Genomic DNA, 12,516 nt, shown 5'->3' with positions numbered 1-12,516 from the left:
TGAAGGTTACTTGAATTTCAATGATGGCTGTATGTGCATCAGCTTCCACTGACATGTATAATGTGCAACACCAAGGCTTTGCAATACAACTTATTCACTTCCAAATATTATCTTTCCAATGGTACATTAGCTTCCACTCACCCAGTCTCAACCACTATCCAGCTGCCTCCATGCTAGGCAGCATTCTTCAGATCCTTCAGATCATTTTGTTCACCTAAAAGAGGCCTCTCATCAATTTCAGTACAAACTCACACATGATAATCCCACTTCAAATTGAATTAAAAAATAATGTTATGGACCTTTGCCAAAGGTGTCCATAACCCAAATTCATCATTGCTCCTTTGCTCTAAACCTCAACAGCTCTTACAGTATGTTTTAATATGCCCTTTACTTTTTAGATGCTGCCTCAGGATTTTGTATCATCTTTGTCTGGTACTGGTACTCTTGTCCGTGTTCGACACACTTCACCAAATCATTTATCATTTCCTTCTTGAATACAACAACTGTACTCTCATCACATACATTCAAACTCATCTCATTTTAAACTTTTCACTTTGGCCATTTCTCCCAGCATGTAAACCCACCTCACTGTGCTCTTACTTAAACACCTTTTAATATCTCCATCAGCCAAAATTTCCCTTCCATACAGCAACATACTCTCACACAATACCCTCCTCTGAAATTTAAGTCTTGCACACACCAAGGCACACAAAGGAACAAGGCACACAAAGGAAGACATGGAATGAGGTTTCAAGAAAGGACCAGAAAGAAAAGCAATAGACGGATCATATTTCAATGTGTGGCATGGTGGCGGAATGGAACCTGCTGTTATAAATTAAATGATTATGATGTAATATCAAGACACTTGGGGGTAATGTTGTTAAACCTACCACCTCACTGATACCAACTTGGAGCTGTATGGCACAAAAAGGAAAAGCTTCCATTGCAAATACAACACCTACACAAATGTGAATAAAAGGTTCAAGGGAAACATGGCTTAACCTCCAATACAGCTTTGTTCCCCAACTCTCAGTACAAAGGAATTAAACTATGTCACACTGGAATGGTGCAGTTGGTCTCTCACTGAGGCTGAGTACAACACAGTGTCATGGAATGGTGTGGTGCTGTACTGAAGGTCCAATCAGGTATGAAGAGATCACTCTTCAGGCACCTCTACTGAACCGTCATCAATGCCTTCAATCACATCATGGGGGTTCTGGCCTTCCACGGTACACCCAATGCTCTGTGGAACAGGTGTGGGGTTAGGCAATGAGTACCTCTGAATTTCCTTCAGCTTAACCTTATCAATGGAAAAGACCCATTTTCTCCCCTCCAAATGCATGCATGCACGTATACATGTGTGCATGCGTGTGCGCGCACACACACACACACCCACACACACAAAATAATTGCCTACAATTATACTGAAATCCATCTTTGCAGTTCTGGTCCCCACATTACAGGAAAGATATAGGTCTATTAGAATCAGTACAGAGGAGAATGACTAAAAGGATACAGGGGATGAGGAGTATTCCTTACAAGGCGAGATTGAAGTTGTTAAATTTACATTCTTTAGGGAGACAGGTTAAGAGGGGACCTGATAGAAGTCTTTAAGTGGTATAAGGGTTATAACAAGGGTGATGTAAGCAAAATTCTAAGGATCAGCAACCAGGGTAGAACAAGAAATAACGGGTTCAAGTTTGAAAAATTTAGGTTTAGGAAGGATAGGAAAAAATTGGTTCTCAAATAGAGTCGTAGATGAGCGGAACGGACTCAGTAATCATGTTGTTAGTGCTAGGACGTTAGAGAGCTTTAAGAGAAGATTAGACAGGTTTATGGATGGGGATAATAGATGGAAATAGGTAGGTATATTTCATACAGTGACTGCCACGTGTAAGCCTGGTCACTTCTTGCAGCTTCCCTTATTTCTTATGTTCTTATGAGTGCTGTCATGAGGATTTGTGGTAAAGATGACAGTGACAAGAGTTGAATGAAGATGTACCCTGAACATAAGTGGTTGCACCTCACCTGGGCAGTGCCGAGGACTTCCTTCAGAGTGCCAGACAGTGCACGTGCCTGTGATCGGGGGCGCATGGTGCGTGCAATCTCCACCATCTGGTCTAAGGTCAGGTTGCCATTGTGCTTGACTGTAAAGACAATGAAGTCATTAACCACAACACAAAACAAGCAGTTAATGTTATAAGTGGCTCTACAAAATGGTACTTCTCCATGCCTGGCTGAAAGTTATCCATTATGGCATTGCTAAATGCCATAATGCCATTATGGCATTGAGTAAAGCTATGTGGGCTTCATGTTGCTTTACACATTTGTTTCAGAGAACTTATAAAAAGATATTAATTTCAAGGTAACTTCTACTGCATGTCTCACTGCAGCAGCAACAGCAATGTGGCACCAAACCTCTGCACTAGTTACAGTAATCTGTTTTCTTTGGAGATCCAGCTGTTCTTGGATACCTGATTAACAAAAAGTACAATTTGCAAAGCATCAGTAAAAAAAAAATGCTTTCTGCATTTTACTGTAGCTCACAAACAACACAATCTTTCTGAACAAGAGTGCACTGGTGATCAGTATTGCCTAGTGCCTGAACAGCAAACCCTACATGTTTCTGGTGATGAATTATAACACTCAAAGTTCACTATAAAATGATGAACTCAGCACTAGCTATCACTAGCTATCCTCACAATTGATGACAAATTCCTATCAGTTATCAGTTATGATTTGAATGTGCTATTACTATATTCATTATTGGGTATAGTTATTCATTAATTAAACCCAACACTGAACACCTTGCTGACATTTACCAAAAATGAAGCTACAATCTATTCATCTGAGCTAGGTCCATAGCTCCTGACTGACTGGCTGCACCTTTCCCTAACTGACTGGTCAGAGAGCATGTTGCATGCTTCAGTGAAGCCTGTTTTCATCATATGCCTCAGCTCACTTCATACACAAGACAAGCAATTAAAATATGAGACTTAGCAGTGGTTGTAGAACACCCAGGAGAAAAAAAAAAAAAAAAAAATGGGTATAACTTGCTCCAGAATTTTTAACATTTCTTTTTTTTGGCAGGTCCTGCAATCATTATGGAGTTTCATAATCAATCAATATTACCAATCTTGTGTACTTACTGAATTAAGAAATATAATGTAAAAAGAAAAAAAAAAAGCTACCACTAGAGCATGCTGCATGTATCCTGGTCATGAGTCAGCAAGGGAGAGGTGCAAGCAGAGACTTCCCTTCTTAGCAGGCAAGGAGCCAAAGATCCAGCTTAAGTGAACCATCTCCCAAATTACTAAACAATTTCTATACATGACATGCAAGAGAAGCTCAGCCACTTTGCACACTCACTAACCTCATGCTCCACAGTTGAATCTGCCCATCCGGATTCACTTAAACCCAGACAGGCAGACAATTCAGGTCCATATCTCCAATACCTACTAGCATTAGAGTAAAGAGGCGGTGAGATTCTCACATCTCAACCTCCCCCTCCTGTATCGTAGGAGTAAACAAGGCTACTGCACCACTGTGTGGTGGGCGGTGGGGTCGCCACATCCCTACGCCACATAAATTAGAATTTATGTGCTTGGATGGATTACTATCTTATACTGGTTTATAATTTCACTGGTTGTGCAACAATATTTCTCTTTGAACATTAGGTTACAAAGATGCTTTACAATTAATAAGACTGGCAAGGAGTGACAACAATGAAGTCCAAAATGAAAGAATACTCACTGTGCTTAACCTTCTTCCTGTCACGTGGAGGCTCCTTGAGGGCCTTGATGACCAGGGAGGCGGCCGAGGGAACCACCTCCACACGGGCCTGACGATTCTGGATGATGAGCTTCACGGTGACCTTGAGGCCCTTCCAGTCCCCGGTGGCCTTCATGATGTCATCACCAACCTTCTTGGGGGACAGACCCAGTGGACCAATCTTGGGGGCCAGGGATGAGGTGGCAGCCATCTCACCTCCAACACACCTCAGACACACTGTGGGCAACAACATACACTTGGTTACTCTGCCAGGAATGTAACACCAGCATCTACTATGCTATGCCAAGACCACCATCAAACTGGTATTTTCAACAAAACAAAGTGTCCCTGACCATAGCCAAGAGTAATCCTGCAGGTACACATTTTCATACATAGTTTATTAAGGGAAAATGCGCATCCACCATGAAGTTCATCCCACACACACACCTGCCACTCCCCAGACCCAACTCATGAGTCTCAGCAGCAAACACCATACTTCCACAGTGGATAATTATGAAATCACCTCAACACAAGATTAAAAAAAAAAAAAAAAAAAAGCATACCTCTGCAATTTCCCATTACCTTTCATAACATTATTATTGATGTAAATATTACGATATCATAAAATTTTTAATATACTGTTTGTTTCTCTTTACACTCCTAGTCCTCACATACAACCTCACAGTAACATTTAGGTAACATTAAAAAGTTACTTCCATGTTCTAATTTAATTTACTTAAAAAAAACTAATATGATAAATGACTGAATATTCCTTGAACAGTGGAATGATCCTTTTTACAACTTATATTCACTGGATCTTGAACAGGATTTGAGTTAATAACTGATCCCATCTGACAAAGAACTATCTGCTCACCTTCCCTGCCAGGAGGAGGCAGTAGGCACCTGCTGAAATGATAATTACTCCCAGTGAGGTCTAAAGCACTGTTCAGGGGGTGCTGTGAACTTATTAAATCCAGCTGTGACCTCACTGAACTTGTGTTTCACAACACAAGGGGGTAGTCACAGCCTGCCCTCTAAAGACACACAAAACTACAAGCATCTAATAACACACACATCCTTCACCCAAAATTTCAAAATTATCATGGCGACTCCTACACCAGCCTCGGAGTCTCCATCTGGGAGAGGACCATAAATGTCCCCTGGTCGGACTGCCCTTCTTTCAACAACCCTAAGTGTCTTGAAACCCCCCTCAACTTTTTCTCCATTAACTTCTACAACATTTGCGGTCTAAGATCTAATTTTCAATCTGTAGAACACCAATCTTTAGAAGAGCTAAACCTCATCTTTTCCTCAATGAAACTCAGGTGTCTGAGGCAACTGAGAGTAGCCCCTTTTCTGTTACCTCCTACTTTCTCTATCCTCATTTTCAATCCAAAGCTGGATGCTGCGTTTATGTGCGCAATGACTTAACCTGCTCTCGTGCCCACACTCTTGAATCTTCAGAGGTTAGGTTAGGTTTGGCTAAATGTGGTTTGGTGTGGTTAAGCTTGGTTAGGTTAGGTTTGGTGTGGTTAGGCCTGGTTAGATTAGGTGTGGTTAGGTTTGGTGTGGTTAGGTTAGGTTTGGTAAGGTTGTTAGGCTTAGTGTGGTTAGCTTAGGTTTGGTTAGGTTAGTTTTGGTCAGATCATGTGTGGTTAGGTTTGGTATGGTTAGGTTTCATGTGGTTAGGTTGGGTTTGGTTAGATTAGAGGTGTCTAGGTTAGAAAGATTTAGTTGTTAGGTTAGGTGTGGTTTCATAAGCAATGAATGGCTGTTACAACAAAGCGTGGCAGGGCATTTTTCCCTGGATAAAACCCATGAAAGATTGTCTGAGGATCCCACAGCCCAATCTTTCTCATTCCCAACTTAAAACCTTTTGTGCTCATACTGTAAAGCAAATCTCAGAACCTACATGAGACTTAGACCTCATCACTTATCGACACACACACACACACACACCGAATAATACGAATTGGCATACAGTTAAACCATGCACAGAGCTTTCATTGCAACATCTGGGAGGGATTCAGCTGACGAGCACTTAAAATGCTCACAATAACACTAACAACTGACCCACTACAACAATATATACAGTGGTGGCAAGTGACTACATATATTAAGGCAACTAAGGCAAAACCAGGCATTAATATCATTACGTTATGAAACACATAGTGAAATCCATTGGGTGGTGTATCGGATTTTTTTCTTTTCTGGTCCATAGTCATTACTTTTTATACTGAATTTTAGTTTTATGGTTAAAGATAAAATCCTAATTTCTCCATGCTTTAAATTCATATCAAACTTTATCAATGTTTCGGCATTGATAACATACGTGTGTAGTCACGCAGTGTTATTTTACTTAAAATACAATTAATATACCCCCTTACCGGTCTTGATTTCAGTTGGATCGAACTTGGGAGGCATGGTGATGAATTCTGGAGGGTGGTTGGTTTAATTTGGCGGCTCAGGTGGAGGATGAACTGCGATTAGTCCTACCCCTGAAGTTACACGCTGACACGCCGTAGGGAAGAGGAAGCTCGGGGAAGGTGTTTACATCTGCTCCCCGGTCTCAGGGATGCTTAATATAAAACTGTTTTGTTAAGATTATTTTGATTGATTGATTGATTGATACATTTATTGTTGCATTAATAATAAAATACAACAAAGGAGGAGGACGGACCTTGCCATAAACCCCCTGGACAAAGACATAAGGGTAGAATATAAAAAAATATTAAAATAGTATACATTGCAAGAATATAAGTAAATAAATAAATACAGATATTGCACACCTTATTGCATAAATATCCTACAGTCTGGGAGCAAACGTAGGATATTCCTTGAGTTTATCCCTGAGAGTGGCTAAGTCTAAGAAATGGTCAATGAGTGTATACAAGTCATATTGACCTTGCAGCCTAAATTTGGCAATGAGAGCTTCAGGGGACGGAGCTGGGTGGCACTAAACTGTATTAAAATAGGGGCTGCGTAGTCAATGAGGGACCGTATGACAGATATATAGAACATCCTTAGGACTGGAATGGCAGTCCCCAGGCGCCTGTTTGCTAGCAGCCGAAGTAGCGCTATCCGTGGCAGACAGAGGTCTCGAACATACTTTACAGCGTGGAGGGACTTCCTGAAACTCAGCTGTACACCCAGGTACTTGTGTGTATGAACTCTAGGGATGGGAACATTATTTACAGTGGGCGGTCGGGAGACCTTCCCTTTGGCTTGAAATTTGGTTTTACATTCATTAATTACAAGTCCCATTTGAACACACAATGCTGCTAGTTGTGACAGAGCTGACTGGAGAGTCCTGGGTGTGGGGCATTGGAGGAGTATGTCATCAGCATAGATGAGGGCCTGGGTGCCCTGCGAGAAGGAACAACGCGCAGTTACAATTGTCCATTAAAACGTTGAAAAGCATTGGACTAAGGATTCCACCCTGTGGCGTTCCAAGCTCAAAGACTTCCTCAGAGGAGACTGCACCTTGAAATCAAACTTGTGCTGTCCTATTGTACAAATAGTCTCTGATCCATCCTAATAATTTACCTTTGACACCTTTGAGAATGAGTTCCTGTCGAAGGCACCCTTGAGATCAACGAAAGCTGTGCAGGTAGCATCTTTATTTATAAGACACTCAACAAAACAATGACTTGTGGAATGACCTTTTAGTAAGCCATGTACATTGCCAGGGGGTACATGGCCCACCTTATATATAAGCCTGTTCAATATTACCTGTTCCATCATCTTACACAGACAGCTGGTGAGAGAAATGGGGCGAAAGGTGTCATCACCTTTGAGGATTGGGATGGTAATGGCTGTTTTCCAGGAGTGGGGAAGCTTGCCTGCAGTGAGAGACATGTTAAATAGGTCTAAGACAGGGTTGTCTACCTTTACCTCCAGGAGGGCATTGAGGATGTCATAGGTGATGCCATCCTTGCCAGGAACTGTTGACTTGCCCAGTTTAACTGCTGAGAGAAGTTCATCATGTGTGATAGGCACACAGGTGTCATCTGGCAGATAAACTCTGTGGCGAATCAACTCCATCCTTTGTGGTCTTTGCCGGTTGAGCGCCTCCTGGTGTTCCACAGGAAGACCAGAGAAGGATGAGGCTTCCTTCCACTGCAGGACGAGCTCTCGTGCCCTACCAGCAGGATCAGGGTCACACACCTGCCGCCTGGGCTTGCCCCGGACACTGTTAACAATTTTCCATCAGGTGCCTAAGTATATACATGGTTACACACACACACACACACACACACACACACACACACACACACAATTGTCTTATGCCACTTAGTTGATCTTCCACTACAGGGTCACGTCATTAGAGAAATATTTCATTAGAAGGACTCTTGAAACCCTTTATTTCCTTCTGCACCCTCACCCAGAATCCCCATTTTTTGAGGCCCATTATTGGTAAATTTGATAGCTGCCTTATTTACCTTAAAGCCCCTCCCTGTCTCTGTCTTTTCTCTCCAGCCTCAATCCTGTGTATAACTTTCTCTTCCAAGGTGAGGCGGGGGGGGGGGGGGGGGCTCGCAATGACAGGGCTGGATGTTGGAAGTTTGGGTTTAGAGTAGTTGGCTTTTTTTCAGAATAAAAGTAGAGGGCCACTTGAAAAAAAGGCATAAAAACATAATTCGCCTTGTCAGTGTGACTAAGCCCAGCAGGGGAGTTAGTGCTGTCATTGCCTGAGACGAGTAAAAAGAACACTGGAGTGGCTAAGGCAAGAGAGCATGTGCCAGACTGGTTGGGAGCATTTACTCACTCTTGAAACTTACTATTCCAGCTCAAGTTATTGGAAATGGTGCGTTGATACATCTGATTCACTGAAGAGAATCATTCTATTTGATTGAGTGGCTCACGAGACTTACTTCACATCATTAAGAACATGAACCTAAATACTTATCTAAATACAAACCTGAGTCACATGTCCGTGTTTTCATTATTACTCTCTCTTCGTACACTAACAGGAACAAACGAAAGAAAACGACACAGTACCAGTACAAATATACATATGTATTACAGTGGCTATAATAATAATAATAATAATAATAATAATAATAATACTGAGATTAGCCATAGACACATGACAACAACAACAACAACAACAACAACCAGAGCACAGTGTAGCTCAGTGTAGCTCGGTGCCAGTGGTCAGTGTAGCCAACAGCGGCCAGGCACCCTTACCTCACTCCCTCCCTTAGTTTGTGTCCAATAATATTCAGTCTCATTTCACGTTTCCTTGCTTTCCTCAGTTTTTATTTTTGCTCGTTTCTTGTCTTTGTATCGATTTTTTTTAGTTAAGTAGTAATGAGAGTGATAGGAGTCGTCAGTTTCCATTCTCTCTCTCTCTCTCTCTCTCTCTCTCTCTCTCTCTCTCTCTCTCTCTCTCTCTCTCTCTCTCTCTCAGGCTTTAAATAGACTTTCCCATAAGTGCCAAACGTACTTCTCTTTTCCACTCCACCGTAATTAAAGGGCATGTATGGGACGGGTAAGTAATACTGTATAGAATAGTAGTAGTAGTAGTAGTAGTAATAGTGGTAGTGATAGTGGTAGTAATAGTAGTTACTCATGGCACTTCTAATGAGAGAGAGAGAGAGAGAGAGAGAGAGAGAGAGAGAGAGAGAGAGAGAGAGAGCAAACACGGCTTCATCATCTAGTTGTGTTAGGTCACGTGACGGCTAATGTACACACCTTCGTTGGGTTCACCTGTTTGTTGTCTTTACTGTATCGTCTCCTTTATCACGTTACTTCTACTCTCCTTCTCTCTCTTCTTCCTTCTCCACCTCTCATTTTCTTCATTCCATTAACAGCTTGTTTTTTTTTTTTTTTTACCACCTTGTTATTTTCTATTATTTCTTTTCCGTTTATTTTGTTTCGTTTCCACGTTTACTTTTCCTTTCTTTCCTTCTCCGTTCCGTTGCTCACCTTTCCTCTTGTTTGAGATCTGTTGTTTTCTCTGTCACTCACTAATCTTCTCTTTTATCTCTCATTCGTATTTTCCTTCAACTCTTTCCGTTTTCATGTTTTCGTGTTTCTCTTGTTTGCTTTCAGTTCTTGTCTTTCACTTTCATCATGTTTTTTTAGTCACGTGTTTGACCTTTATTCTCTCTGTTTCTTATTTCTCCTTTCACTTGTTCCATTTCTCCACTCTATTCCTCTCTCTCCCTCTATTCCTGTTTCCTGAGCCGGACATGAGTGTAGTTCCCTTCTCGTTATCTCCGTCCCGAACCAAGCCGTGGGCGTAAAGGGACTCGAGAGTACCCCCTCCCCACCCGTGAGGGTGAGATTGGACGCGGCGTGGGTGGCGGTGGGGACTCATAATGGAATAGCGCTGGAAGAGTGGAAGTGTGGAGGTCCGGCACGTGACTTGTCTGGGGGCGCGGCCATGCCTACTAGTGTCCTGCGGTAGTCGGGGCTGAAGAGAAAGTAGAGCACGAAGTTGAACACGTGGCCGGACACCTCCAGCATGTCAGCAATGGGGCGCAGCACACTCTCGAGGCGCGGATCTGCGCCGGGCAGCACCTTGTACATGGCACTGGGGAAGGCCGTCACGTAGAACAGCACCGTCACCGCCACCAGCAACACAAACAGACGCCGCTCACGCTCCTGCCGCGACTCGTTGATGACATCCTCGGCGCCCCTCTCACGGTGGAGGCGGCGCAGCGTCACCACGATGGCCACATTGAACCCCGTGACGAGCAGCGCCGGTAGGAACCTGGAATAGATCTCCCTGAAGAGTTCGTATCCCATAAACCACCCAAGGTGACTGTAGGGGCTGTCGATGACACAGCAGACGGCGCCCTCACACTGGTAGGTCTGGCTGAGGGGGCTGAGGCAGTACACGGCCATAGTCAGTGCCAGGGACAGGCCGCACCTCTCCCGCACCACGCGTAGCCGCTGCTTCGCCGAGAACTTGTGTGGCCAGCAGACGGCGAGGCAGCGGTCGTAGGAGAGCCACACCACGATGTACTCGCTCATGGTGAGGAACAGATTCACCAGCGGCACCCCCACGTACGCGTAGTACACCGCGCTGCTCCGCCCCGCCGCCTGCCCTGACACTGATACCCGCACGAAGTCCTCCAGGCAGAAGGGCACGTTGAACAGCAGGTACAGCAGGTCACTCACGGCCAGGTGGTTGAGGTACCTGAGGGAAGAGATAAGAAGCATCTCAGTGTGACGTGTAACACCAGCCCCCTCATGGTCTGCAAACATGTTCATTCATCACCTGGCTTCCCTGCGTGTAGTTCCTGGAAATGGTGTTTGCCTACTGAGGACACACACACACACACACACACACACACACACACACACACACACACACACACACACACACACTACTCGTTGATTAGAGGTAAGCTTCAGGTTTTGTCTTGTTCTTTGCGTGCGTACAGGCTCTCTCTCTCTCTCTCTCTCTCTCTCTCTCTCTCTCTCTCTCTCTCTCTCTCTCTCTCTCTCTCTCTCTCTCACACACACACACACACACACACACCTGTAGGCCACACCACGCATGGCGGGGCGGGAGAGCACCACCAGGTTCAGCAGGTTGGCCATCACGCCCACACCCACCAGTGCCGGGAACACCACCTGGTACACCACCCAGCGCGGTCCCGCCTCGTCCACCGCCGAGGAGCAGTTTCCGTCCAGGTAGGTTGTCTTGCTCAGGCTGCGGAAGAGGGAACCTTGCGTGAAATTACAGGTAATGCAAACATGTCCACCTGGAATCCTTTTGGTCTTTGAGAATAATAGAAGGATATCTGCAGAACCGCTTTGTATTTATTTGTTTTATTACATGGTGTGGGTCAGTAAGCTATGCCTGAGAGAAGAGGATAGAACAAAGCAAGGTTTCTCCCCGCCTTCCTCTTCCCTGGGCAACGTACTGGAAGGAAATAGAAGAACACCTTGTATCTTAACAGGGAATGAGGAATTGGAAATAAAATTGTAATGAATGATATTATATGACGATTGAAGAGGAGGGAGAAAAGATGGGAAAAGGGGGCGAGTAGTAGAAAGAGCAGCTGGTAATAAATAGAGAAAAGCAAGAGGAATAACAAAACGGGAAGGAAGAGAAGAGAAAGAATACAGACAAGATTGCTGTTTTCATTGTTACTGTTGATAGTTTCATGGTCCTTTCCGCTGTTGGTAGTAGTGATAGTGATGACAGGTGGAAGTGATGGCAATAGGAAGGAATAGTGGTGATGATGGTGGCGTGACTTGCAATTGTTGTTGTAAGTCTACTACTACTTCCACCACCACCACCACCACCACCACCACAGCTACTACTACTACTACTACTACTTCCACCACCACCACTACGACTGCTACTACCGACACCACCATCACCACCACCAATCATAACCAGATTAGTGCGGGAAGCAGGTGTCAGAAGAAAAGTTAAGGCGTCCTTTGCTGTCCCCCTCCCCCGGGTTTTCAGTGTCTCTCTTTCTTGGTGTCCTGCTGTGATGAGGCGCTGTAGTACTTGCCGCCACCACTCAATGCCCGCAAATTGCACATAATAGTGATGGGTAGCAGAGGTTTATTCGTGTTAATGAGCGAAAGGTTGACTAATTGATTGATTGATTGTATTTATGGCGCCCCAGTTGAGAGAAAGGTCATTTTTACTTCAACCTATTGCTCATGATTCTGTGATACGGAAAAAAAAAAAAATTATAAAGGTGATGTTAATGCAAATAGAAGTGGTAGTGATAGTGATGGTGGTTTTTTTTTTTCTGTATCCTTTTG

The 12,516-nt window shown here is 43.8% G+C and overlaps 2 protein-coding genes across 2 annotated transcripts in view; both read right to left on the bottom strand.

Moving 5' to 3' along the window:
* Window positions 1–997: 997 nt before the first annotated feature.
* LOC135108339 (large ribosomal subunit protein uL11-like) lies at window positions 998–6,319 on the bottom strand. Its single transcript, XM_064019220.1, has 4 exons — window positions 6,159–6,319; window positions 3,754–4,008; window positions 2,029–2,147; window positions 998–1,243 (listed from the first exon to the last, which is right to left on the bottom strand). The coding sequence occupies exons 1-4, from the start codon at window positions 6,193–6,195 to the stop codon at window positions 1,157–1,159; spliced, it is 498 nt and encodes a 165-aa protein (XP_063875290.1). The 5' UTR covers window positions 6,196–6,319; the 3' UTR covers window positions 998–1,156.
* A 2,780-nt stretch (window positions 6,320–9,099) lies between these two features.
* Window positions 9,100–12,516, bottom strand: part of LOC135108338 (probable G-protein coupled receptor B0563.6) — a 21,699-nt gene continuing 18,282 nt past the window's right edge. The window contains exons 3-4 of the mRNA XM_064019219.1: window positions 11,267–11,440; window positions 9,100–10,921 (exon numbers count right to left, since the gene is read on the bottom strand). Coding sequence (XP_063875289.1) covers window positions 10,093–10,921; window positions 11,267–11,440 — 1,003 coding nt within the window. The 3' untranslated portion in view covers window positions 9,100–10,092. The remainder of the gene's footprint in view (window positions 10,922–11,266; window positions 11,441–12,516) is intronic.

Source organism: Scylla paramamosain, chromosome 17 (assembly GCF_035594125.1).
Source record: "Scylla paramamosain isolate STU-SP2022 chromosome 17, ASM3559412v1, whole genome shotgun sequence".
Taxonomy (NCBI): Eukaryota; Metazoa; Arthropoda; class Malacostraca; order Decapoda; family Portunidae; genus Scylla; species Scylla paramamosain.
The sequence above is the reverse complement of the archived record's forward strand: the minus strand, read 5'-3'. Positions and strand labels throughout refer to the sequence as shown.